This window comes from Drosophila miranda, assembly GCF_003369915.1.
Source record: "Drosophila miranda strain MSH22 chromosome Y unlocalized genomic scaffold, D.miranda_PacBio2.1 Contig_Y2_pilon, whole genome shotgun sequence".
In the NCBI taxonomy this organism is placed as follows: domain Eukaryota; kingdom Metazoa; phylum Arthropoda; class Insecta; order Diptera; family Drosophilidae; genus Drosophila; species Drosophila miranda.
The window spans coordinates 16279865-16307556 of NW_022881614.1; the positions used below are offsets into that span (position 1 = coordinate 16279865).

Here is a 27692-nt window from a genome sequence, read left to right on the forward strand (position 1 = left end):
CGACCATTTCTGTGGAAAAACGGAGATTGCCACTAAGGAAACAATATCCAGAAGATATGTCGTATCCGAAATTTTTAGGATCTTCGATCCGCTTGGATTGTTTTCACCCGTTGTTATGAAAGCAAAAATCTTTATGAAGCCTCTCACAAAGGAAGGTTTTGACTACAAAGAAGCGCTTCCAGTTCATCTCCAGGAGGAATGGAAAAGGTACAGGGAGGAGTTAAAATTATTAAACTCCATACAAGTACCACGTGATATATATTCCAAGGACAAATTCCGATATCATCGGAGATACATACCTTTGTTGACGCATCGGTGGAAGCATTTGGAGCTGCAGTATATATCCGAGCAATACACAAGGATAAGCGGGCAACGATTCAATTGCTATGTGCCAAATCACATTTAGCGCCCATCAATGCATTAACATTACCCCGTTTGGAACTAAAAGCGGCGGTGTTAGGGGCTCAATTGACAGCAAAAGTAAAGGAAGAGTTAACAATGGAAGATGCATAAACCTTCTTTTGGTCTGACTCAAGGATCGTATTGTCATGGATTAACTGCTCGTCATCCATCCGAGACAAATTCGTAGCTACAAGAATAGCTACGATTCAAGAATTGACGATACAAAGACAGTGGAGGCATGTCTCATCCGAAAATAATGCAGCAGATGTACTCTCCAGAGGAATGACGGCGACGAAGTTCATAAAACATAGCATGTGGTTTTATGGACCACTATTTTTACACGGCCCAACATCTACATGGCCACCACCATTTGTGGCTACAAAAGAGGATTTAATCAGTGCAAATCCCCAAAAGATTGGTCAGTCATCAATTATGACTATCACTCAGGAGGACGACCTAATCTACAAAATAAAGCACAACAACTCATACAACAAGCTATTGAGAATAGTAGCTTACATGATGCGTTTTCGAGGAAAGAAAACGCACACAAGCAAGACTGTCCAATTCAATGAGATGAAAGAAGCTCAGAAAATTGTCATTCGTTACATACAACAGAATGACTTCAAAGAAGACATACGTCACTTAACAAAGCATAAGGAAACACAAAAGGGAAGTTCGATTAACTCTCTAACACCATTCATGGATCAGGAGGGAATCTTACGAGTAGGTGGTCGACTGGAAGCGGCAAACATTTCATTTGACGCCAAACACCCAATGCTCCTGCCCTACAACGATCCAATTGTGAAGTTGATCCTTGGTAAGAAACACAAGGAAAACATGCATTGCGGCCCCCAGGCATTGCTGACAGCATCACGACAACAGTACTGGATACTCAAAGGAAAAAACATGGCCAGAAGTGTTGTGCAGAAATGCGTGAAATGCACTAGAGCCAAGCCTAAACTACTAGAACAAATCATGATCATTGTAATGATTCATCTGGTTAAAAGGTGGTACACAACAAGACTCCCTTCTCAGCAGACACATACACTTAGCTCATCAGCTAGTGAAGAAAACGCACCAAGGCATCCGTTCACAATCAATATTGATGATGGTTGAGCATACTATGTTCAACGGCCGGGAGGATGTACGATTTCAACTAAAGTACAAAATCGTATGATTAGACCTAGACAAATAGCTAGCCATAAAAAGGTTAAGATTTCCCAGCCACCTAAAGAAATAAACGATAATATGCTCTAAATATAAATATGTGACATGCACTACTGACCTAAATAAATATACAACGGACAGCTGCATGCATTTGTGTACATACACTGTTAAGATATTTACGGCACTATCATAACACACATTCTGGATGACCTGCATGTGGTCAAATCTCACACCATCTGCATCAGTCCTAAATAGATATAACACATTTCCCTAGCAATATTATACTCAGAACTAATTAAACATACCTAAGATCCTAAGTAAACAATCATACTCATAGAAATTGTATATAAACCTTGCATTTTACCAAATAAAATCAGTACGAAAGGAAACTCTGACGTATTCACATCTCCGAAGCCCAATTTGTTCAAGTACCGATTGCGGCGACCATTTGTTACTGGTACATGAACCGGTAGCATACAAATTTACATTTTCAGCATACGATTGTCATATTGACAATCACACAAAATCAAGTGAATCTACATCAACAGATTCATTTGATTTGTTCAGATGGGTTGGTGCAGTCGCGAGAAACATGTCTAGCTTCTCCGCAGCGTCGACAGGCTGCGCGTGGGTTGGCGATGGGGGTGGTGATCATTCTATGTGCCGTTTCCTGTGCTGGAGCGCCGGCCTGGTGCGGCTTCCTTGCGGGTTCCGAGGGGTGCCAGTGAGGCCTTCGGAATTGGGCCCGATTCGTCCCGCTTTCGTTTTGTTGTGCCGTTGGCCGCGTGTACCTGGGTGGTTGTCGAGGGGGACGAGGGTCGCTGGTACGTTTCGTTCCTGGATACTCTCGAACTCTGTGGCCAACATTGTTAATTGCGTCAGACTTCTCAGTTCGTGCCTTCGCACGTACAGCTGGTACGCCGGGAGGGTGTTGTCATAGATTCGGCTAAGTTCCTTGGCTTCGTCGTACCCGGCGTGGTGCATGAGCAACCGGAGCTCGATGACGAAGTCCTTGAACGGTTCGCCCACCGCTTGTTTGCGGTCCCTGATCTGGTCTTCCAATTGCTCGAAGTACCGGGGAGGCAGGAAAAAGGCTAGGAATTCCTGGCGGAAATCGGCCCAAGAGGCGCTCTGGAGTCGGCTGGTGCGGAACCAACGGTTGGCTCGGTCGGTGAGGAGCTCTGCCATGGCTCGCGGCACGTAGTTCATGTCTACCCCGTACGAGAGGGCACGCTCTTCCAGTAGTTCGACGAACGACAGTGGGTCGTCCCGCCCGTCGAACTGGATTCCCCACTTTCGGATCCGTTCCGCCATCTGTGCGTCGTGACTGTAGTAATGACCGTCCGTGGGGCCATTTCCTCCTGCTGCCGGCAAGATCCTTCTCATGGGCGAAGGCCTTGGCTCCGGGGGCGGGGGCTTCGGTAGATCTTCGACGGTTATCGATGTCGGTGAGGTGCTGGCTTTGCCCTCCATGACTCCTGGAACTTGTAGGCTGAGTTAGGGGTCCGTCTTTCGCTTCTCTGTTAGTGCTGAGATGCTGCTGCGATCTGGCGTACTGCCGCTCGAGCTCTGCCAACCTGACCCAGGCATCGTGTTCGAGGGGCCCGGCGACTAGTTCGGCGAAATTTCTCCGCAAATCTTCCACGTTACCCTCGCGGCTGAATCCGAATTCCTCCGCGAAGGACTCCAGCTCCTCTCGGCGGCGTTTGTGTATCCAGCCGGTACTCACCCCTGGGTTGGCGACGAATTCTCCAGGGTAATACCCACTGGGCTGTTCCTCTGTATGGGATTCCATCGCTTCGATTGTTACTCGAGTTGGCTGTTTTGCTGGGCTAGCGCTTTTCCTTCACTAGGGCACTGTGTCGAGCTTCGCGGCTGACGCTTCGAATTTCTTCTCGGGGTGACGGCACTGTTCCCGTTTCTCTGTCGCTGTGTCGCGCTTTCGTCTGCTCGTTGCGCAACTCTTGCCGTTGGTATTGTGCGAGGTCGGGGTTTTCTTCGGGTCGTTTTCTTGTGTTCTTCTCTAGTGGCCGTGTATACGAAAAGGCTGCGTAGACTCGGGGTGGGGTGGCGTCGGTGCCTCGACTAATTGGGGTGAACTTCCGCTTTCGGGGGTTTTTACTTTGATAATTCGACACTTTATTGTAATTCTTAGCGGTTTAAATGAACTTATTTTAATTGGTCGCCGATGTCTTCTTGTGAGTTCCGGGTACCGCGTCTGTACTCCGGACCGGGTCTCTGCGTAAGTTTTGGTATCACGACCGTACTGTGAGCCGGATCTCTGCGTAAGTCTTGGTACCACGACTGTACTGTGAGCCGGATCACTGCGTAAGTCGCCCTTTGGTTCTCGTCGCCGTTTTTTTATAGGCCCGTATTGCACAAATGCACTTCCGCGTCGGGGCGCACTTTGCCGTTCTTGGACCGTTCAAGTAACAATAACAAGTTTAATACAAGACTAGAAGCAATAGGATTGACACACATAGTGGCAGATCAACCAGCACAGTCAATTGATACGTCTCGTTGGAAGCTTCCGAAAAATATCACTTTGGCGGATCCCAACTTTGACAAGACTGGAAGAATAGACATACTGTTGTGAGCAGAACATTACTTCGAAATCATGCAAGACAAGCATGTATCAATTGGAAAAGGATTGCCAAGGCTACAGGAAACGAAACTAGGCTGGATAGTGGCTGGGGAGTTAAGACAGGAGGCAAAGAGCCAAAGCACGTGTGCAGTTTTGACTGAGGAGGACAAGGTGGATCAGCAAATCTCCAAGTTTTGGGAATTGGATTCATTCCCGAGCAACACACCATGCTTATCCCCTCTAGAGAAGCGATGTGAGCAATATTTTGTTCAAAATATTCAAATGGCATGTGACAAGAAATTCATTGTCAGACTCCCATTTTTGGAAGATGCTTCTTCCCTAGGGGAGAGCCGTGATTTGGCTACACGTCGACTTTTTTGCCTGGAAAAACGACTGTCACGAGATCCGGAAACCAAGGCAAGCTATGTGCAATTCATGAAAGAATATGAGGCACTTGGGCATATGAAGGAAATGCACACTAAGGAAATAGCACGATCACGTTATTTTATTCCACATCACTGTGTGATGAAACCTGACAGCTCTACAACAAAATTGAGAGTTGTCTTTGATGCTTCTGCTGTTACATCGACCGGCAAATCACTCAACGATTTGATGCATAAAGGTCCGACTGTGCAAAGTTCGATATTTTCAATATTGCTTCGATTCCGGATGCACCAATATGTATTTACGGCAGACATCGAAAAAATGTATCGTCAGATCTGGGTCAATCCTGAGGACCAGTACTATCAAACAATTGTATGGCGAAATGATCCATCAGAAGATCTGAGATATTACAGACTCAAAACTGTAACATACGGAACTAAGGCAGCTCCATATTTAGCCACAAAATGCCTACAATATCTTGCTCAAAACGGCAAGAGAGAATACCCGGCTGGAGCTGATGCACTAGAAAAGGATTTCATTGTGGATGATTGCTTAACAGGAGCAGATTCCATACCAGAGGCCCTCCAGAAACAGAAGGAACTTAACCAACTCCTACAAAATTCTGGATTTAAGCTGAGAAAATGGTGCACAAACAACGAGCACATACTACAGAACATTCCGAAGGAAGACATGATTCCAAATGTACAACTGGAGGATACCACTTATGAAGACTGCAGCGTGAAGACCCTGGGAATAACGTGGATGCCTAAATCCGACCATTTCTGTGGAAAAACGGAGATTGCCACTAAGGAAACAATATCCAGAAGATATGTCGTATCCGAAATTTTTAGGATCTTCGATCCGCTTGGATTGTTTTCACCCGTTGTTATGAAAGCAAAAATCTTTATGCAGCATCTCACAAAGGAAGGTTTTGACTACAAAGAAGCGCTTCCAGTTCATCTCCAGGAGAAATAGAAAAGGTACAGGGAGGAGTTAAAATTATTAAACTCCATACAAGTACCACGTGATATATATTCCAAGGACAAATTCCGATATCATCGGAGATACATACCTTTGTTGACGCATCGGAGAAAGCATTTGGAGCTGCAGTATATATCCGAGCAATACATAAGGATAAGTGGGCAACGATTCAATTGCTATGTGCCAAATCACATTTAGCGCCCATCAATGCATTAACATTACCCCGTTTGGAAGTATAAGCGGCGGTGTTAGGTGCTCAATTGACAGCAAAAGTAAAGGAAGAGTTATCAATGGAAGATGCATCAACCTTCTTTTGGTCTGACTCAAGGATCGTATTGTCATGGATTAACTGCTCGTCATCAATCCGAGACAAATTCGTAGCTACAAGAATAGCGACGATTCAAGAATTGACGATACAAAGACAGTGGAGGCATGTCTCATCCGAAAATAATGCAGCAGATGTACTCTCCAGAGGAATGACGGCGACGAAGTTCATAAAACATAGCATGTGGTTTTATGGACCACTATTTTTACACGGCCCAACATCTACATGGCCACCACCATTTGTGGCTACAAAAGAGGATTTGATCAGTGCAAATCCCCAAAAGATTGGTCAGTCATCAATTATGACTATCACTCAGGAGGATGACCTAATCTACAAAATAAAGCACAACAACTCATACAACAAGCTATTGAGAATAGTAGCTTACATGATGCGTTTTCGAGGAAAGAAAACGCACACAAGCAAGACTGTCCAATTCAATGAGATGAAAGAAGCTCAGAAAATTGTCATTCGTTACATACAACAGAATGACTTCAAAGAAGACATACGTCACTTAACAAAGCATAAGGAAACACAAAAGGGAAGTTCGATTAACTCTCTAACACCATTCATGGATCAGGAGGGAATCTTACGAGTAGGTGGTCGACTGGAAGTGGCAAACATTTCATTTGACGCCAAACACCCAATGCTCCTGCCCTACAACGATCCAATTGTGAAGTTGATCCTTGGTAAGATACACAAGGAAAACATGCATTGCGGCCCCCAGGCATTGCTGACAGCATCACGACAACAGTACTGGATACTCAAAGGAAAAAACATGGCCAGAAGTATTGTGCAGAACTGCGTGAAATGCACTAGAGCCAGCAGAGACATACACTTAGCTCATCAGCTAGTGAAGAAAACGCACCAAGGCATCCGTTCACAATCAATATTGATGATGGTTGAGCATACTATGTTCAACGGCCGGGAGGATGTACGATTTCAACTAAAGTACAAAATCGTATGATTAGACCTAGACAAATAGCTAGCCATAAAAAGGTTAAGATTTCCCAGCCACCTTAAGAAATAAACGATAATATGCTCTAAATATAAATATGTGACATGCACTACTGACCTAAATAAATATACAACGGACAGCTGCATGCATTTGTGTACATACACTGTTAAGATATTTACGGCACTATCATAAAACACATTCTGGATGACCTGCATGTGGTCAAATCTCACACCATCTGCATGATAACCATTGTGACCGTCATAAATATGATCCTTGGAATATTCCACTGTTGGATTTGTAGTAATTGCTTAGTCCTAAATAGATATAACACATTTCCCTAGCAATATTATACTCAGAACTAATTATACATACCTAAGATCCTAAGTAAACAATCATACTCATAGAAATTGTATATAAACCTTGCATTTTACCAAATAAAATCAGTACGAAAGAAAACTCTGACGTATTCACATCTCCGAAGCCCAATTTGTTCAAGTACCGATTGCGGCGACCATTTGTTACTGGTACATGAACCGGTAGCATACAAATTTACATTTTCAGCATACGATTGTCATATTGACAATCACACAAAATCAAGTGAATCTACATCAACAGATTCATTTGATTTGTTCAGATGGGTTGGTGCAGTCGCGAGAAACATGTCCAGCTTCTCCGCAGCGTCGACAGGCTGCGCGTGGGTTGGCGATGGGGGTGGTGATCATTCTATGTGCCGTTTCCTGTGCTGGAGCGCCGGCCTGGTGCGGCTTCCTTGCGGGTTCCGAGGTGTTCCAGTGAGGCCTTCGGAATTGGGCCCGATTCGTCCCGCTTTCGTTTTGTTGTGCCGTTGGCCGCGTGTACCTGGGTGGTTGTCGAGGGGGGATGAGGGTCGCTGGTACGTTTCGTTTCTGGATACTTTCGAACTCTGTGGCCAACATTGTTAATTGCGTCAGACTTCTCAGTTCGTGCCTTCGCACGTACAGCTGGTACGCCGGGTCGGCAAGATCCTTCTCATGGGCGAAGGCCTTGGCTCCGGGGGCGGGGGCTTCGGTAGATCTTCGACGGTTATCGATGTCGGTGAGGTGCTGGCTTTGCCCTCCATGACTCCTGGAATTTGTAGGCTGAGTTTGGGGTCCGTCTTTCGCTTCTCTGTTAGTGCTGAGATGCTGCTGCGATCCAGGCCTGACCCAGGCATCGTGTTCGAGGGGCCCGGCGACTAGTTCGGCGAAATTTCTCCGCAAATCTTCCACGTTACCCTCGCGGCTGAATCCGAATTCCTCCGCGAAGGACTCCAGCTCCTCTCGGCGGCGTTTGTGTATCCAGCCGGTACTCACCCCTGGGTTGGCGACGAATTCTCCAGGGTAATACCCACTGGGCTGTTCCTCTGTATGGGATTCCATCGCTTCGATTGTTACTCGAGTTGGCTGTTTTGCTGGGCTAGCGCTTTTCCTTCACTAGGGCACTGTGTCGAGCTTCGCGGCTGACGCTTCGAATTTCTTCTCGGGGTGACGGCACTGTTCCCGTTTCTCTGTCGCTGTGTCGCGCTTTCGTCTACTCGTTGCGCAACTCTTGCCGTTGAAATTGTGCGAGGTCGGGGTTTTCTTCGGGTCGTTTTCTTGTGTTCTTCTCTAGTGGCCGTGGGGTTTTATTCCACAAACCCTCGCTGACGTTCCCTTGGGTCCCTGCTCGGGCGCCACTTGTGATGGAACTATTTCAGGCTGAGGTAAGCTCAGTCCCGTCCAGGGGTCAATCCACAAGAAATTTGTAGAAATGTGATGGAACCTTAAGGGCGGCGTCAAGGGGGCGGCCTGTCGTAGAGAGGTGGATCGGGGCTAGGATGGGCGTCGCTCGTCGTGTATACGAAACGGCTGCGTAGACTCGGGGTGGGGTGGCGTCGGTGCCTCGACTAATTGGGGTGAACTTACGCTATCGGGGGTTTTTACTTTGATAATTCGACACTTTATTGTAATTCTTAGCGGTTTAAATGAACTTATTTTAATTGGTCGCCGATGTCTTCTTGTGAGTTCCGGGTACCGCGTCTGTACTCCGGACCGGGTCTCTGCGTAAGTTTTGGTATCACGACCGTACTGTGAGCCGGATCTCTGCGTAAGTCTTGGTACCACGACCGTACTGTGAGCCGGATCACTGCGTAAGTCGCCCTTTGGTTCTCGTCGCCGTCTTTTTATAGGCCCGTATTGCTGGGTCGGCGGGTTTGACAAATGCACTTCCGCGTCGGGGCGCACTTTGCCGTTCTTGGTGATCGTTGCAGATTTTGGCGGCACCGACTTTCCTCCGTCGATGAACCCGGAAGACCGAACTTGGCCGATGGCTTGGCCTGGAGTGGGGAAAGTTCGCATGACCTGATGTCTTTGGTCATCGTTATGGAGTTGGCGCGTGTTGATCGGTGATTGCTTGTGGATGGGGGCGTTGGTTGCGGGGTGTGGTGAGAAGCTCTCATTATAAGCCGGGGGACGGATTGTATCGAAACCGTTTAGGTTCGTTACAGTATTTACACAAACAACACACAAATTTCAATATCTATACATGTATATACTTATATATCAATATTCAATAATCAATGTTTAAAACCTCTTGATGTCGTTGAATAAAAAACCCCTCCCTCGCCCCACCCAACCAATTTTCTTGTGTAAATTCACTGAGTAGCTCCGTGGTGCGTTGTGGTGGAAATTGAATAATATTTCTGTATATGACTTCGGTCGTATGATTTCGTTAAATATTATTTTGTATATACACATTTTATTCAATTAGAAATATCATTTATAATCGTACAATTTCAATATGTTTTCCTTTACAATTAACTCTCATTTATGTATGTACTTAGATTGATTACAGAATTGCTTTTTGTTAATTAATTAATAAGATTGTTTGGTTAAACTAAAATTGAGTTGAATAAACGTTTAGTTTAGTCTGGGTTTATAAAGAATTAATTATGGTTAAAATACAATAAGTTTACTTCTGATATGGCGACAAAGATACATATTAGGAAACCTCTACAAAGCTGCATTTGAATTATTTCATCTCGATTTAATACACATTGGTCCAACGCAGATTATAATAATCAATAATCATTTCGCTAATACATCGCAAAGCTTTCTATGTCACATTTACACATACATTTTCAATGATTGTTTGGCGCTGATTTAGGATCATAATGAACAAAAACAAAACAATCTGAGGCCCACCCATCTATCCACCTTTCATCTGTCTCATCGAATGCAACACGGATTCTCAGACCTCAGACCCCACTCCGCTCTGGAATGGGATGGGGTCACCGCTGAGAAGTGCGATTCGTAGAGTAGCTCGTTTGGGAGGCCATTAATTTACAATTGGTAAATCATACTCGTATATATTATTGTTATTGCAATGTTCAACATTTAGGCACAAAATATATTGCTTCTCAATTGGATATACCCATAATAGTTATTATTGCATAATCGATAGTCGATAGTGGGTGCTCGGGACACCGCCTTTTGTCTTTGTCTTTCTCTTCGTCTTCTCCTCGAGTCTCGCAACAGTTAAAAACAGAAAAATATTAATACGTAATATGTCTGCGCTTTGCTTTGCTTGTTAGGAATCATGGTTCGAAGATTGACACGTTGTTTATGTTGATGCCACACGCTTCGTGGGCGAGCTGCTAAGCATTGCCGTCTCCTTGGCCCGCTCATGCTCGTCCTGGAAGAATATCTTGGTGATGACGACGTCGCCGGTGCTCAGCGTCTGCGATTCGGCATCCACCAGCTTCACCACCCGCCTGTCCGTCGTTCTCAGAATGGGCGTGACACTGCGCTCTCCTTGGCAATTGCAATTCCTATTGCTGTTGAGATAGAGTTCAAGAGAATTAGAGTTTGTGAATTAGCCTGATGTTCTCCGCTAAGAGACACTCACTTTCTGGACTTTTCGCGTATGATTTGCAAATTATCTGTGGTCGCAATACTCGAACCCAACTGTTCCTGAATTGAATTGGAAGCCAGTATCTGTATGAAAGAAATTAGAAATGTTTTAAATTAGTTTACAAATACGATGGGAGCTGTGATGGATCCTCACCTGATCGCATGGCAGCGAGGTGGCTGTCGTCAGTATGGCCTCTAGCTTATCGATGCGCGCAATGCGATCCATTGACTTGTTCTGCAGTATTTCCTCCAGCATCTGCATGGATTCCGTCAGGCTGGGTGGCTCAGAGCTGAAGCGCGTCGAAAAGGTGCCCGAGAAGGAATTGTCCGATGGTACAGAGTCCAAGCTGGGAAACATTTCGTTTTCATTGGGTTCCGCCTCGTCTTCAGAGTCACTTTGATCCCTGCAGGATTCAACAAGGTTCGGTTTGGTTTGGTGTACTTTTATAACTATTTCGGCACTCACTTGCTGGGATTGCCGGCAGATTCCATTTTCTCCAGCTTCTTGGCCACCTTGTAGTAGCCCTTGAGGCGCTCCTTTTCATTCTCCGTCAGATCCATGTAACTGTTTATGATGTATACCACGATTAGCTTTCGATCGATTGATTGATTGAGACAGAAGGATTACTCACCGCAGCAGACGTATCTCACGGTTCGAGAGCACAATGCTCTTGCTGGTCTGCGCCAATTTCAGCTTCAGATCGGACACCTCGGTGCTAACCTTGCGCTGCTTCTTGCGAATCTTCACCTCGTTCGGCTTGATCTGCAGAAGGATTTGCTCCGTGCACAGCTCGGAGAAAAGCTGCCTGTTCTCTGGCCTGATCTGCCGCGCCAGACTGCCAAAGAGCTGATCGTGGATGAGCACCAGCACATCGCCAGCCGCGTACAGCATCATTTCGCGGGTGAGCGGCCGCTTGGCCCAGAACTTCTGGTCCCGCCTGTATATCTGTTTCAGCTGGTCCTTGATTGGATTGCAGGGTGCATTGTACTGCTCGCACAGCGAGTTGAGCGATATGTATTTGGCCTTGTAGACCTGCTTGCCGTTCTCCTGGTACTTCAGGATCGCATGCGCCGCCTGTGTGTCGAACACGTTGCGCAGCAGGATACCAAACTGCAGATACAGATTGGCCGCATCGTTGCGACAGTCGTGGATGACCTTGATGACCTGCTCGTGCTCCAGCACGGTCTTCAGGCCACCATCCGTGACCATGGCAGGGCAGGACTGCACATCGAAGAGGAACGCCTCGCCCCGGGCCGTTCCGATTTCAATCAACGTGATTTCGCCCTTCAGCCCGAGATTGATGCCTTCGCAGTCGAGGGAGACCACAATGCCCTCGTTCTTGGCCGCGTACTTGAGAACGATGTCGGTGACGAACACAGACTGCTTCACACTGGCTATTACCGTCGTGTTCTGCAGGACCTTGATCTTCCACGTGTCGCCGACAAAGTAGCTATGACTAGGTGATTGATTGGCGTTGGTGGGTGGGTTGGAGCTGGAGTTTGAGTTGGAGATGGTATTGGGATTGTTCGCTGTGCTCGCATTGGCACTGCTGGAGTTGGAATTGGAGTTGGGCTGGGAGTTGCTGGAATGCAAGGGACTGGCATGCGGAGAAATTTGGTTGGCCAGCGACTGTTTGTCCTTCTCGAGGTTCTCCGCCAGCGTGCGTATGACCAGAGTATTTATGCGTTGCTTCAGCGTTTGGTTGACGCTGTTCACTCGCTCCGAGGAAGGATTCGTTGAGGCAGGCACCGGCACCGTCAACGGCTGCTGCTGTTGGATGGGTCCTCCTCCGATGGGGCCATAGCATACATTCCCACCGGGATAGTTGTTCTCGCAGAGATTCTCCAGCTTCATTTCCGACATGGGCACATAGCTGTCGAAGCCAGAGCTCGGCTCCGACTTGGGCTGCACCTGCCCCCCAATTACATTCGACACGGGTGCGTTCAGTTTGAAATTGGGCGATGCTATACTATTGTTGTTGTTGATGCTACTGCTGGAACATCCATTGCTGCGCAAAGCCGGAGACTGCAATCGCTGTTGCACGGAGCTCAAGGCACCTCCACCTACACCGGCACCCACATCCACCCTGCGGCTTGAATTTGAATTGCTGCCATTGTTGATGTTGTTGTTGTTGTTGAGGGCGTTGAACTGCTCCCTGGTCTGGGCCTGGGCCTGCTGGATGTGCGTGTCACTGAGCTTGGGCTTCTGCAGCAGCGTGACTAGATTGGCCTGAATGTGAAAGCAGTCGCCGAAGAGCTTTAGGAAGGAGCTCAGGTCGCCGGGCGTCTTGAACATGCGCAGCCACTGATCCTGCGGAAAGTTGGTGGTCAGCAAATGGAACAGCTGGTCCACCAGCAGCGGCCCCTTGATCTCGATGCACTGCGCGAAGAAGTCGAGCATCTGCTGGGTGCCGCGCGTATCGATGTTCGACTGCGGCAGATGGAGACGATCCCTGGCCGGCAGATCAGTCATATTCTCGCAGCCCACCAGCATCACAAAGTCATCGATCACCTTGAACGTGTCCGTGTGCTTGGTGAGAAAGTCCGTGAACTCCTTGATATGTTGACCTTCAAAAAACAAAAAGGAAAAGAGTGAAAAGTGGAGGCAGACGAACGACTTCTTGAATATCCAACATACCCGATATGTGACGCACTTGCGGCGAGGCCTGCGACCGATGGCCGAGCAGACTCCGCACCGGCACCTCTGCAGCGGCCCCGTACTGCAGCATCTTGTTCTTGAAGTAGTCTTTAGCCTCTTGAATGTAGTCGCGCTTGCCGCCGCCACCACCGTCGTCCGCGTTGTTGTGCTGGTAGGCATTCACCTGCACATAGTCCCCGTCCACCAGGAATATTGATGGGTATTGGGCGAGAAATTTCTTCAGACCTGACGAAAGGCAAAGGGAGATGTCAAGTATGTCTGAGTATAATATTGCTAGGGAAATGTGTTATATATATTTAGGACTAAGCAATTACTACAAATCCGACAGTGGAATATTCCAAGGGTCAGATTTATGACGGTCACAATGGTTATCATGCAGATGGTGAGAGATTTGACCACATTCAGGTCATCCAGAATGTGTTTAATGATAGTGCTGTAAATATCTTAACAGTGTATGTACACAAATGCATGCAGCTGTCCGTTGTATATTTATTTAGGTCAGTAGTGCATGTCACATATTTATATTTAGAGCATATTATCGTTTATTTATTTAGGTGGCTGGGAAATCTTAACCTTTTATGGCTAGCTATTTGTCTAGGTCTAATCATACGATTTTGTATTTTAATTGAAATCGTACATCCTCCCGGCCGTTGAACATAGTATGCTCAACCATCATCAATATTGATTGTGAACGGATGCCTTGGTGCGGTTTCTTCACTAGCTGATGAGCTAAGTGTATGTCTCTGCTGAGAAGGGAGTCTTGTTGTGTACCACCTTTTAACCAGATGAATCATTACAATGATAATGAAAAAAAGCAGTGCAATGTATATGGCAATATGATGATGATCAATGGTTTCAAGATTGTGGGGTAACTTGAAACTTTTAGGTGGTAGCAGACTCGTTTCCATTTGATATAGCTCCTTGTAGTTCAGCTTTTCATCGTTCCTTGAAACTTTATTTGTAGAACGTTCAGTTGATATTTCGTTGAGGTCACTATCTCCGAAACGAGCGTATGATACCTGCAGAGTAGTTTCCAATGTGCTCTGACTTGTGACAGTCATTAGCGAATTCCGAATGATGCATCCAGGTTCGGCGATCAATATTCCTGAGTGTTGTAGCTTGATATCCGAAATGCCATCTGCACATACCGCTGACAGCTTTAATGATGACTGCAAAAATTGTTGCAAAAATCCATCGATTTCTTTTATGCATGCTCAACCATAAAAATGATTTTTTTGAGTTGACTAGGTGACATGATGAGTCCGTTTTATTGTGAAACATTTGTAATTCACAACTTGTTTCGGCTGAGAACATTGTTTGTTTATTATAGCAAACAAAGTCATTGTTTGCTCTTTGATGTCAGTTTTTAAATTCAGTCTCTGATAGTTCAACAAATTCGTCACGGTGACTATTGATTGCCATATATGGTGTTTTTATTTCAAACATGCTTATCCCATTTTTATTTGGCACCGGAATCGCTGTCAATTTGTATATTTCCAGTTCGTTTGCTGAGACTAATGGAAATGTCACCTTGATAATTGCATGATCCTCTATTATAGTGCCTTCAGCTTTCATCATCTGGTACACCATGAGCATATTGTCGGGAGTTACTGGAAGTGATTGTCCTGGCCTTAAATGATCCCGTATCTGTTCCAGTTGTTCCTTGAGTTGTCGGGGTGATATTAGCATAGGGCTAATTGTATTGTGTCGGATATCTGTCAAGACATTGATGATTTCCGCTTGCATTCGTTGAAGATTTGCAGCTAATAGAGTCAACTGAGTAGACAATGTAATGTACCACTGAAAGGCGCTAAAATGATCAGCCCTTCCCTTTGACTCGGTGATGAAATCCTCAATTCGACTTAATCGTTTGGAATTTGAGATTTCATCCCGTTTTATTACATTGATTGTAGAGTCAATCAATGATGTTTGATTTTTAAGCAAGGTTAATAGGTGATCCTCGTTATCCTTAACCTTTGCTATAGTTTCCGACATTTCACGGGTTGAGTCTAATACGCCAAATAGACTTCTTGCGATGTTTCCAATGATGTCCAGCGGTGCCCTTTGCCTCCGTGTTCTTGCTATTAATGTAATTTCAGCTTGCAGGTCCTCTTCTATATGTTTGAAGTGCTGATACATACTGGTGCATGCGTCTACTAGTTGAAGTTGTGTGCATAGATGTCCAATTTTTGTAGTCCCCATGGTGAATGTGTTCATGTCTTTCCAATAGGGCTTTAAATTGTAGTAGACAATGATGGTCCAGTCAGTTGTCGCCAGTTGGCTGGTTCCAACTCTTTCAAAGTATATACCCGGTTTTGATCCAAACTGGGTTATGTTGATTGACTGTGCCATTGCTAACGGTACCAGCAACAACATTACAAGCATTGTCATGGTTAACGACAACTTATTGGGCTGTGTCCTTTTGCTAGGTTGTCTGTCCTCGGATGATTCTTCGTTTTCTGATGGATCATCTATCGGATGTTTATGTGTGGGTTCCTCTTCGTTAAATAGTGGAGCTACATGTTGGATCTCTCGTTTGAAAATCCCCTTTGCCGTTTTTACTTTCACCACTCGTACAAAATTGTCCTTGCCATGAAACAATCGAATGATTCTTCCTAGTGGCCATTGTAATACTGGTGTATTGTCTTCCTTTAGTATTACTAATGTTCCTTCCTTAATGTTAGCCGAAAACTTCCTCCACTTTTGACGCTGTTGCAACTGCTGAAGGTATTCATTGGACCATTGTGTCCAGAATGAGTGCTTCAATTTTGAAACTGCTTGCCATCGATTTCCTAGCGTCTTTGGTTGCTGGGATGGCTCACCGTCAGCTTGTGCGGTTAACGGCTCTCCTATCAGGAAATGCCCTGGCGTTAATGCTGTTACGTCGTTTGGGTTGTCAGATATTGGTGTTAATGGTCGAGAGTTTAGTATGGCCTCTATTTCGACTATAACCGTTTCTAACTCCTCATAGGTTAAATTTGCCGTCGTCACATTTTTTAAGAGGAGATGTTTGGCAGATTTTACTGCAGCTTCCCATAAACCCGCGAAGTGCGCGAGGAGGTATAAATTTAAATTGTACCCCTTTGCTGTTGCACTCTCGTACAATGTGTTCCTTTGCCTTTTCCGAGAATATGGCTTCTTCTAACTCTTGAAGTTTGTTCCTGGCTCCTACGAAGTTCCTAGCATTGTCGCAATGGAGCACTTGACATTTTCCTCGACGAGAGATGAACCGCCGAAGTGCCGCTAAAAATGCTTCTGTGGTCAGATCACTGACAAGCTCTAGATGTACTTCTTTAGTCGCGAAACAACAAAATATAGCTATGTACGCTGTATTAGGCTTCTTTCCTCGAATTTTATAGTGGATTTTGAATGGTCCACAGTAGTCAACACCAGAATTGAGGAATGGCGGTGCTTGGGTGACTCGAAGAGGTGGCAGATTTCCCATGATTTGTTCTAGTAGTTTGGGCTTGGCTCTAGTGCATTTCACGCAGTTCTGCACAATACTTCTGGCCATGTTTTTCCCTTTGAGTATCCAGTACTGTTGTCGTGATGCTGTCAGCAATGCCTGGGGACCGCAATGCATGTTTTCCTTGTGTATCTTACCAAGGATCAACTTCACAATTGGATCGTTGTAGGGCAGGAGCATTGGGTGTTTGGCGTCAAATGAAATGTTTGCCGCTTCCAGTCGACCACCTACTCGTAAGATTCCCTCCTGATCCATGAATGGTGTTAGAGAGTTTATTGAACTTGTGACGGCGCTTCGGCCGGGGTATGCTCGTCGCGCCGGGTTCCACAGAAATTTGTTTGATCTCTGGGTGTGGTAGCTGGAAGAGAGTCTCGTGGTTCAAGAATAAGGCGGGCTTTGAGCGGTAATAAAAGAGATAGAGTTATTTTTATTGTTCTTAAAGGTACAAAGTTTGGTAGTGGCGCGAGTTTTTCTGCCGGCTCTTCCTTCGGGGTCGTCCTTCGGGTTGGCCGCACGTGGCGAATGGTTGCGTGCGGGTCCTGGTAGTCTTCTGGTCGGTGTCTGTTGAGGTCGCGGAGGTCTAATGCGCTCCGAGGGGAAGAATGTTGCGGAGGGTGAATGCGCTCCGAGGAGAAATAATGTTGCGGAGGGTTAATGCGCTCCGAGGAGGAATAATGTTGCGGAGTGTTAATGCGCTCCGAGGAGAAATAATGTTGCGGAGGGTGAATGCGCTCCGAGGAGAAATAATGTTGCGGAGGGTGAATGCGCTCCGAGGAGAAATAATGTTTTTTTTTTTTTTCATGGGGAAAATTTGTATTTTTTTGTAAACAAGTTTACTGCTACCTTTCGTGGCAACTTAATCTAGTTTTACATTTAAGGGGAAAAACAATTGATCACAGGAGATACATACTTAAACTTAATGTTACATATATGGAGTAGGTACATACATTATTTAGAATATTTACAAAAAGTTAATGAGATGTTATAGGAGGGATCTAGTAGGGAGATCCAGTGGATGACTCCTTTTGAGTCTTCTTTTCCTTGGCGGGTTAATTAGACGTCTGGCTAGCGCATTAGGGTGACCACCAAGTCGTTGCAAGTACCTTGCTGCATGTAATTGTATAACATCGCCCACTTTGGGAACCTTTAGGTCCCTCTCGATGTCGCTGTTTCGTATGTACCATGGAGCATTGCATATTCGTCGTAGAATTTTTGACTGAGCAACTCTAATTTTATTTAAGTTGGTTTTTGACGCGATGCCGTAAACTTGAAGTGCGTATTTCCATATGGGGCTGAGGATGGACTTGTATATCGTGACTTTGCTGTACAGCGATAGCTTATTTCTTGGTGCAAGTAGCCACGCCATCTTTCCCGCTTTCGCCATCACAGACTGTCGAACCATGGTAGTATGGGTTTTGAAATTTAGTGACCTGTCGAGTACAACACCCAGGTATTTGTACGAGCTCTTGTGCGTAAGTGTGGAGCCCAGCATATTAATGCCTCCGCAAGAAAGTGTTCTCGTAGCAAAAGTAACATTAGCACATTTGCTGCTGTTGATGCCTATGTTCCATTTCTGAGCCCAGACCTCAAAGCTGCTCACATATTGTTGCAGAGCTTCCGTAGCTAGATTTATGCTTGGACTTCTGGTCAGCACTGCAGTGTCATCCGCGTAGGTTGCTCTCAACACATCGTCCTCGTCCAACCCAGTTATTACCCTTGAGGAAGGCATATCGGCTGTATATAGGGTATATAACGTTGGTCCAAGAACGCTGCCTTGTGGGACGCCTGCACAGATTGGGCGCTTCGATGATTTTGCTCCATTTACAACAACTCTAAAACTTCTGTCCATTAGAAAGCTACTCACCAGCTGGAATAGCTGCGGCGGCAATATGTTTCTCAGCTTAAAGAGGAGGCCATCATGCCACACCCTGTCAAACGCTTGTTGAATGTCCATAAACACAGCTACCGAATACATTTTTTGCTCCATTGCATCAAGCGCGAAGTTGACCACTCGATGAAGTTGTTCTGGCGTGCCGTGACCTTGTCTAAATCCAAACAGCCACTTTGGAATTCTTTTCTTTACAGGTTCAAGCTGCATGATGCGGTTCAGTATCATTCTTTCCGCCATCTTCCCTAGCGCTGAGAGCAGGCTAATTGGTCTGTAGCCATCGACTTCTGTGTGTTGTTTTTCTGGCTTAGGTACCATGGAGATTAGCGCCATCTTCCAGCAGGTAGGAAAGTGTCCTATCCTAAGAATGCTGTTGAGGAGCAGCACTATAAATAGCAGGGCTTTTTTAGGCAGAAGTTTTAAAGTCCTGTTGTCCAGCAGGTCCTCACCAGGGGATTTTTTGGCCTTCAGCTTCTTAATTTGCTGCACCACCTCTTGAAATGTGACTGGGCTTGCTGGCAAGGACATTTGAAATAGAAATAATGTTGCGAAGGGTGAATGCGCTCCGAGGAGAAATAATGTTGCGGAGGGTTAATGCGCTCCGAGGAGAAATAATGTTGCGGAGGGTTAATGCGCTCCGAGGAGAAATACTGTTGCTGAGGGTGAATGCGCTCCGAGGAGAAATAATGTTGCGGAGGGTGAATGCGCTCCGAGGAGAAATAATGTTGCGGAGGGTGAATGCGCTCCGGGGAGAAATAATGTTGCGGAGGGTTAATGCGCTCCGTGGAGAAGTAATGTTGCGGAGGGTTAATGCGCTCCGAGGAGAAATAATGTTGCGGAGGGTAATACTGATATTGTACTGATACAGTACAATACTGAGCGTGTCAGACTGATTTTATGTCTCTCTCGCACGCACTCTTTGTCGTGTCGTTCAATATTAGCGGCGTCTGCCGGAGGAGAGCCATACTGACTAAGTATGGGGTATAAATGTAGAGTTGCGGTGTCCGCAGAAACTCACAACGTTCCCCCTCGTTTTTCACTGAATTCAACTAAAATTCACAAACATTTCAGAGCTCCAAAGCTCATAATCCGAACAGATTCTCGAGCCAAGGGACAGACAACATAATTTCTCCCTTAAATTCCTACTCGTATTATGGCACGTATTATGTATTCCTCTTCAGGTCTCAACTTGTTTACAAGGGATTATACGATCAATGTAAACAATTGTTTGCCATTTCGTGTTACCACTCCATCAATAATACATAGATCTTTGGAGTGCCCACACAAATATCTGAGAGCAAAGGGAAAGTGCTTTGCACCTTTTCTTTAAGAAACTTGCCTCAAGTGGCACGGCACCTATCTTTAGAAATCGAAAGTTGTTTGTTGTGTCTATTCTTGGAAATTCTCTTCGCAGAAGCACGCATTTTGATAAATATCATGAAGAGCAGGCCGCGAGGCTCTTCACGTGTTGACTTGTCAATGGAATAGAATGTGGAGAGTGTGGAGTACATGTGTATGTATTGGTTTTTGGGAGAATACCCAGTACTCGTGGAGTTCAAGGGCATATTAAACGATCTTCCATCACTCCGAAAAGTCCACTCTGCTATCGACACTTTCAAAGTAAGTCGAATGAAATCCAAATCTCTTATGACTAGCGGGTATCGTTTAGTCGGAATATCGACTACTACAGTATAGTAGTTTTCTTTGGGCCTCCAAAGCACGCGGGCCCTTGAGAGCATTTGTAAAATAAAACACACAGCGCGTATAGTAGAGAAAGAGGAGGGAGGAGACAGGCACAACGCAAGGGGGGAAATGGAATAGAGAGACAAAACCGACAAACAACACGTGCATTATCGATTGCAGTTTCGCGTCTGCGATAAAAAGCTGAAACTGAAAAATCATTGGCATGTTTTTGCGGTTTCGTGCATTGGCGCAGCGCAGCGCAGCTTCAGTCGAGTCGAGTCGAGAGATGGAAAATGAGGCACGGAGACACTGCCTCCCCTCTGGCAGTGGCAATGACATGTGCACTTGGCCGCCAACAACAACAAAAGCAATCATTGGCAATGACAAACATTGGCCCGCAGGTGCATCGAATGTGTATTGTATTAGATCGAATGTTCGTATAGCCGTAGAAATGTGACATGTCCAGTATTAGTTTTCAGCAAACAAGTTTCATGTTTCATGTTGGGACCTGCACTGGTCAAGGGGATAGAGGGGCAGCGAAGAAATGCATATCTTCCGATCATGGGTCTAGTCGCAAACTATGTTTTTGAAGCGAATATCCCAATATGAATGATATGCAATAAACTCCACTTTAGCTGAGTTCTACTGTTGTTTGTTGTGGGGTCTGCACTCACCCGATTGACTGCCGCCGGCGATTCGCCGCATCTCCTTGGTGAACTCCTTGTTGCCGAACTGACACGAGAGATCGTGCACGGTGCGGGGCTCCCCCTTGTCGAGGAGGCGCTCCAGGAAGAACAGCAGCGTCATATTGCGTGCCATCTCGTACTCCATGGACTCCATTGTCGTCGGTCGTCGGTCGCCTGTTGCCTTGGGCCTGTCGCTCGGTGGTCGCTAGTCGGTGGTTCAGTGCTCTGTGGCTATCTCCTGAATTAGTGATAAGCAAATATAGTACGTCACGTAGCGCTGAGTAGAGTTGAGTTGCTTATCTGCAATTGAGTAAAGGAAAGGTAAGGGTAAAGAGCGTAAGAAAGGGGCAGAGAAAACACTTATGCAATGCGCCAAGAAAACGGACCAACAACAATAGGATAGGAGACAGATAGAAGACAAGAAAGAAGGAAAGAGCAACCACAACAACAACCGCAGACACATATTAGACTTTTGAGACTTTTTTATACCCGATACTCAAAATGAGTATTGGGGTATATTAGATTTGTGGTAAAAGTGGATGTGTGTAACGTCAAGAAGGAATCGTTTCCGACCCCATAAAGTATATATATTCTTGATCAGCATCAATAGCCGAGTCGATTGAGCCATGTCTGTCTGTCCGTCTGTCCGTCCGTCCGTCCGTCCGTCTGTCCGTCCCCTTCAGCGCCTAATGCTCAAAGACTATAAGAGGTAGAGCAACGATGTTTTGGATCCAGACTTCTGTGATATGTCACTGCTACAAAAATATTTCAAAACTTCGCCCCGCCCACTTCCGCCCCCACAAAAGACGAAAATCTGTGGCATCCACATTTCTAAAGATACGATAAAACCAAAAACGCAGAATCGTAGAAGATGACTATATCTTCTAGAGTGCAAAATCTGAACCAGATCGTATAATGATTATAGCCAGAATCAAGAAAACAACTTCATTCTTTCTCGCTCTGTCTCTCTCTAACACACAGGTTTAATGGTCGGTTTTGCCAATTGCAAAATATGAGTTCAAGGATCTCAGAACCTATAAGAGCCAGAGCAACCAAATTTGGTATCCACACTCCTGTGATATCGGACCTTGACCGTTTCGTGTACAAATTTCGCCACACCCCCTTCCGCTCCCGCAAAGGACGAAAATCTGGGGCATCCACAAATCTCAGAGACTATTAAGGCTAGAGTAACCAAATTTGGTATCCGCACTTCTGTTAGATCTCACTATAAAACGTATGACTCAGAATTTCGCCTCACCCCCTTCCGCCCCCACAAAGGACGAAAATCTGTTGCATCCACAATATTGCACATTCGAGAAAACTAAAAACGCAGAATCATAGATAACGACCATATCTATCAGATTGCTGAATCTGGTTTAGATCAGATAATTTTTATAGCCAAAAGGAACAAATCAATTGTCAGTGGCTACGCAGCGCCCGACGTCACGCTCAGACTGATTTTCTGTCTCTCTCACACGCACTCTTTGTCGTGTCGTTTAATATTAGCGGCGTCTGCCGGAGGAGAGCCATACTGACTTAGTATCGGGTATAACTGTAGAGTTGCGGTGTCCACAGCAACTCACAACGCTCCCCCTCGTTTTTATACCCGATACTCAAAATGAGTATTGGGGTATATTAGATTTGTGGTAAAAGTGGATGTGTCTAACGTCCAGAAGGAATCGTTTCCGACCCCATAAAGTATATATATTCTTGATCAGCATCAATAGCCGAGTCGATTGAGCCCTGTCTGTCTGTCCGTCTGTCCGTCCGTCCGTCCGTCCGTCCGTCCGTCCGTCCCCTTCAGCGCCTAGTGCTCAAAGACTATAAGAGCTAGAGCAACGATATTTTGGATCCAGACTTCTGTGATATGTCACTGCTAAAAAAATATTTCAAAACTTCGCCCCGCCCACTTCCGCCCCCACAAAGGACGAAAATCTGTGGCATCTACATTTTTAAAGATAGTATAAAACTAAAAACTCAGAATCGTAGAAGATGACTATATCTTCTAGAGTGCAAAATCTGAACCAGATCGTATAATTATTATAGCCAGAATCAAGAAAACAAGTTCATTCTTTCTCGCTCTGTCTCTCTCTAACACACAGGTTTCATGGTCGGTTTTGCCAATTGCAAAATATGAGTTCAAGGATCTCAGAACCTATAAGAGCCAGAGCAACCAAATTTGGTATCCACACTCCTGTGATATCGGACCTTGACCGTTTCGTGTCCAAATTTCGCCACACCCCCTTCCGCCCACGCAAAGGACGAAAATCTGGGGCATCCACAAATCTCAGAGACTATTAAGGCTAGAGTAACCAAATTTGGTATCCGCACTTCTGTTAGATCTCACTATAAAACGTATATCTCAGAATTTCGCTCCACCCCCTTCCGCCCCCACAAAAGACGAAAATCTGTTGCATCCACAATATTGCACATTCGAGAAAACTAAAAACGCAGAATCATAGATAATGACCATATCTATCAGATTGCTGAATCTGGATCAGATCGGATCATTTTTGTAGCCAAAAGGAACAAATCAATTTGCAGTGGCTACGCAGCCCCCGACGTCACGCTCAGACTGATTTTCTGTCTCTCTCGCACGCACTCTTTGTCGTGTCGTTCAATATTAGCGGCGTCTGCCGGAGAGAGCCATACTGACTTAGTATCGGGTATAACTGTAGAGTTGCGGTGTTCGCAGCAACTCACAACGTTCCACCTCGTTTTTTATACCCGATACTCAAAATGAGTATTGGGGTATATTAGATATGTGGTAAAAGTGGATGTGTGTAACGTCCAGAAGGAATCGTTTCCGACCCCATAAAGTATATATATTCTTGATCAGCATCAATAGCCGAGTCGATTGAGCCCTGTCTGTCTGTCCGTCTGTCCGTCCGTCCGTCCGTCCGTCCGTCCGTCCGTCCGTCCGTCCGTCCGTCCGTTCGTCCGTCCCCTTCAGCGCCTAGTGCTCAAAGACTATAAAAGCGAGAGCAACGATGTTTTGGATCCAGACTTCTGTGATATGTCACTGCTACAAGAATATTTCAAAACTTTGCCCCGCCCACTTCCGCCCCCACAAAGGGCGAAAATCTGTGGCATCCACAATTTCGACGATACGAGAAAACTAAAAACGCAGAATCGTAGAAGATGACTATATGTTCTAGATCGTAAAATCTCAATCAGATCGTATAATTATTATAGCCAGAATCAAGAAAACAATTTCATACTTTCTCGCTCTGTCTCTCTCTAACACACAGGTTTCATGGTCGGTTTTGCCAATTGCAAAATATGAGTTCAAGGATCTCAGAACCTATAAGAGCCAGAGCAACCAAATTTGGTATCCACACTCCTGTGATATCGGACCTTGACCATTTTGTGTCCAAATTTCGCCACACCCCCTTCCGCCCCCGCAAAGGACGAAAATCTGAGGCATCCACAAATCTCAGAGACTATTAAGGCTAGAGTAACCAAATTTGGTACACACACTCCTTTGAGATGTCACTATAAAACGTATATCTCAAAATTTCGCCCCACGCTCTTCCGCCCCCACAAAGGACGATAATCTGTTGCATCCACAATATTGCAGATTCGAGAAAACTAAAAACGCAGAATCATAGATAATGACCATATCTATCAGACTGCTGAATCTGGATCAGATCAGATCATTTGTATAGCCAAAAGGAACAAATCAATTTTCAGTTGCTACGGAGCGCCCGACGTCACGCTCAGACTGATTTTCTGTCTCTCTCGCACGCACTCTTTGTCGTGTGGTTCAATATTAGCGGCGTCTGCCGCAGGAGAGCCATACTGACTTAGTATCGGGTATAACTGTAGAGTTGCGGTGTCCGCAGCAACTCACAACGTTCCACCTCGTTTTTTTTTTATTTTCTTTGCGTCTTTTATTTATTTAATACATTCGCACTTTGCCACTTGAGCTCTCTCCCTCTCTCTCTCTCTCTTTAACTCCCTCCCTTTCCACATGCTATTGCTCACCGCATTTTATGTTATTGCCTTGCAGCGGCAGCGGCCTCCTTTTTTCCTTGCGCACCGCTCGAAGTTCCACAAACAAATGACGGCAGCGCTGCTCGCGTCTCTGCTGGGAGCGTAGCCAACATAAACACAGGCGATTTCGAGCAGCTGTTTGGAGCATGGCAAGGGGAGCAGGCGCGGCGAATTCAATCAGTGTTCTGTTGGCTGCATTGCACCGCTACTTTAAGGCTGTCTGCCTAGCTTGGATTAGCGGAATTCCGATGAGAATTTCTATGGGAACTTAGCGTTGGCATCTCTGCCAGCAATATCATGTTTTTCTCCATTTGTTGCTGGCCAACGCGAGGCATGCGAAAAAGTGCCAGCGCTGCAGAACAGGTGATTGATACAGAAATTGTGCAGCGGAAATGGAAAATGACATGCAACCGCCACTCTCTCAAGAGGCATTCCCCAGCTCTTCTCTTTCTCTCTTTTAATAATCCCAATCATAACCTGCTGCCTATTGTCTGTGCCTGTGTGAGTATTCTATTGATAAGCCAAAACCGTTGACAACGATATGTATTGGGAACACAAAGCAGCAACAACATTCCAAAGCATTCAGGTAGGTATGCGTGTGTGTCAGGTAGCTAGGCTGTGAGCATGTGTGTGTGCGTGTTCAATGGTCGCTCTGTGGTGTTGGTGGCCAAACAAGAAACTTCAGACTCTTATTAGACCGAAGCTCTAGCCGCTCTTATTGGTGAAAAGAGATTGTTGCTTGCTTGTTTGCTTAAGTGCACTTGTAATCTATATTTAACGAGGGGGAACGTTGTGAGTTGCTGCGTAGACCGCAACTCTACAGTTATACCCGATACTAAGTCAGTATGGCTCTCCTCCGGCAGACGCCGCTAATATTAAACGACACGACAAAGAGTGCGTGCGAGAGAGACAGAAAATCAGTCTGAGCGTGACGTCCTGGGCTGCGTAGCCAGTGCAAATTGATTTGTTCCTTTTGGCTATAAAAATGATCTGATCTGATCCAGATTCAGCAATCTGATATATATGATCATTATCTATGATTCTGCGTTTTTAGTTTTCTCGTATCCTCAATATTGTGGATGCAACAGATTTTCGTCTTTTGTGGGGGCGGAAGGGGGTGGGGCGAAATTTTGAGATATACGTTTTATAGTGAGATTTAACAGGAGTGCGGATACCAAATTTGGTTACTCTAGCCTTAATAGTCTCTGAGATTTGTGAATATCCCCAGATTTTCATCCTTTGCGGGGGCGGAAGGGGGTGTGGCGAAATTTTGAAACAAACTCGTCTCGGTCCGATATATTAGGAGTGTGGATACCAAATTTGGTTGCTCTAGCTTTTATAGTCTCTGAGATCTAGGCGCTAATGTTTTACTCTAAGCAAAGCCGCCTATGCTACGTGTGTGTTAGAGAGAGAAAAAATGAAATTGTTTTCTTGATTCTTGCTATAATAATTATACGATCTGGTTCAGATTTTGCACTCTAGAAGATATAGTCATCTTCTACGGTTCTGCGTTTTTAGTTTTCTCGTATCGTCGAAATTGTGGATGCCACAGATTTTCGCCTTTTGTGGGGGCGGAAGTGGGCGGGGCAAAGTTTTGAAATATTCTTGTAGCAGTGACATATCACAGAAGTCTGGATCCAAAACATCGTTGCTCTCGCTCTTATAGTCTTTGAGCACTAGGCGCTGAAGGGGACGGACAGACGGACTGACGGACAGACGGACAGACAGACATGGCCCAATCGACTCAGCTATTGATGCTGATCAAGAATATATATACTTTATGGGGTCGGAAACGATTCCTTCTGGACGTTACACACATCCACTTTTACCACAAATCTAATATACCCCAATACTCATTTTGAGTATCGGGTATAAAAACCAGACTTATGGGTTATACGCGATACAGATCCTCGCGTTGGGGATTTTCTCAAAGATCTGATCAGATCTCTATCTCTAGCACCGTCTCGCTCACGCGCACTCTTTTGCTCCACTCGCAGGGGTTTCGTTAATTAAATTAAGCATTAATTAACATTTTTGGCGTAATTAACAGACACTCTCTCGGAAACTGCGACGAAAGCAGCAACTTGTTGTTGTTGTTTCACACAAACGCACACACACGATTATTTGGGCAGGTAGAATTATATTGGTGTAAGTACGTTGTCGGTGTAAGGCACTGGGGAACGTTTTAATCGTGTTTATCCACTTGTTGCACTTCTTTAAGGTACTGCCAACAGCCGACACCACTGTCACCGGAGTTTGGCCAACTCCTCGCGAATTTTAGGCAAAAAACAAACGTTTGCGTGGTCAAAAGAGGCACAATTCGGTTTGGGCCTTTTTTGGAGCAGCAGCGATGATGACATCGACAGCGCGAACGCGGAGGTGGAGCTCAGTATTTACCGATTAATATACCGACCCTCAGAAAGATACCGTCTCATTTCTTAAATATACCAAAAATAAACCGATGACACTTAACCCACTTAGCACCACTTTAATAACCACTGGTCGACGATGATCAGAAATCAAATTTCCTGATTTGGATATTCGGTTTGATATTACTAGCTAACTAGGACCGTCAGACCTGAACACAAAATTTAATCCGATTGACAAA

General features: G+C 45.5%; 1 protein-coding gene across 1 annotated transcript; it reads right to left on the bottom strand.

The window, feature by feature from the left end:
• Positions 1-9583: 9583 nt before the first annotated feature.
• On the bottom strand, positions 9584-27434 carry LOC117192819. Its single transcript, XM_033397584.1, has 8 exons — positions 27241-27434; positions 21077-21388; positions 13345-13590; positions 11339-13274; positions 11173-11271; positions 10861-11110; positions 10702-10790; positions 9584-10630 (listed from the first exon to the last, which is right to left on the bottom strand). The coding sequence occupies exons 2-8, from the start codon at positions 21240-21242 to the stop codon at positions 10417-10419; spliced, it is 3000 nt and encodes a 999-aa protein (XP_033253475.1). The 5' UTR covers positions 21243-21388; positions 27241-27434; the 3' UTR covers positions 9584-10416.
• Between the last annotated feature and the right edge of the window lie 258 nt (positions 27435-27692).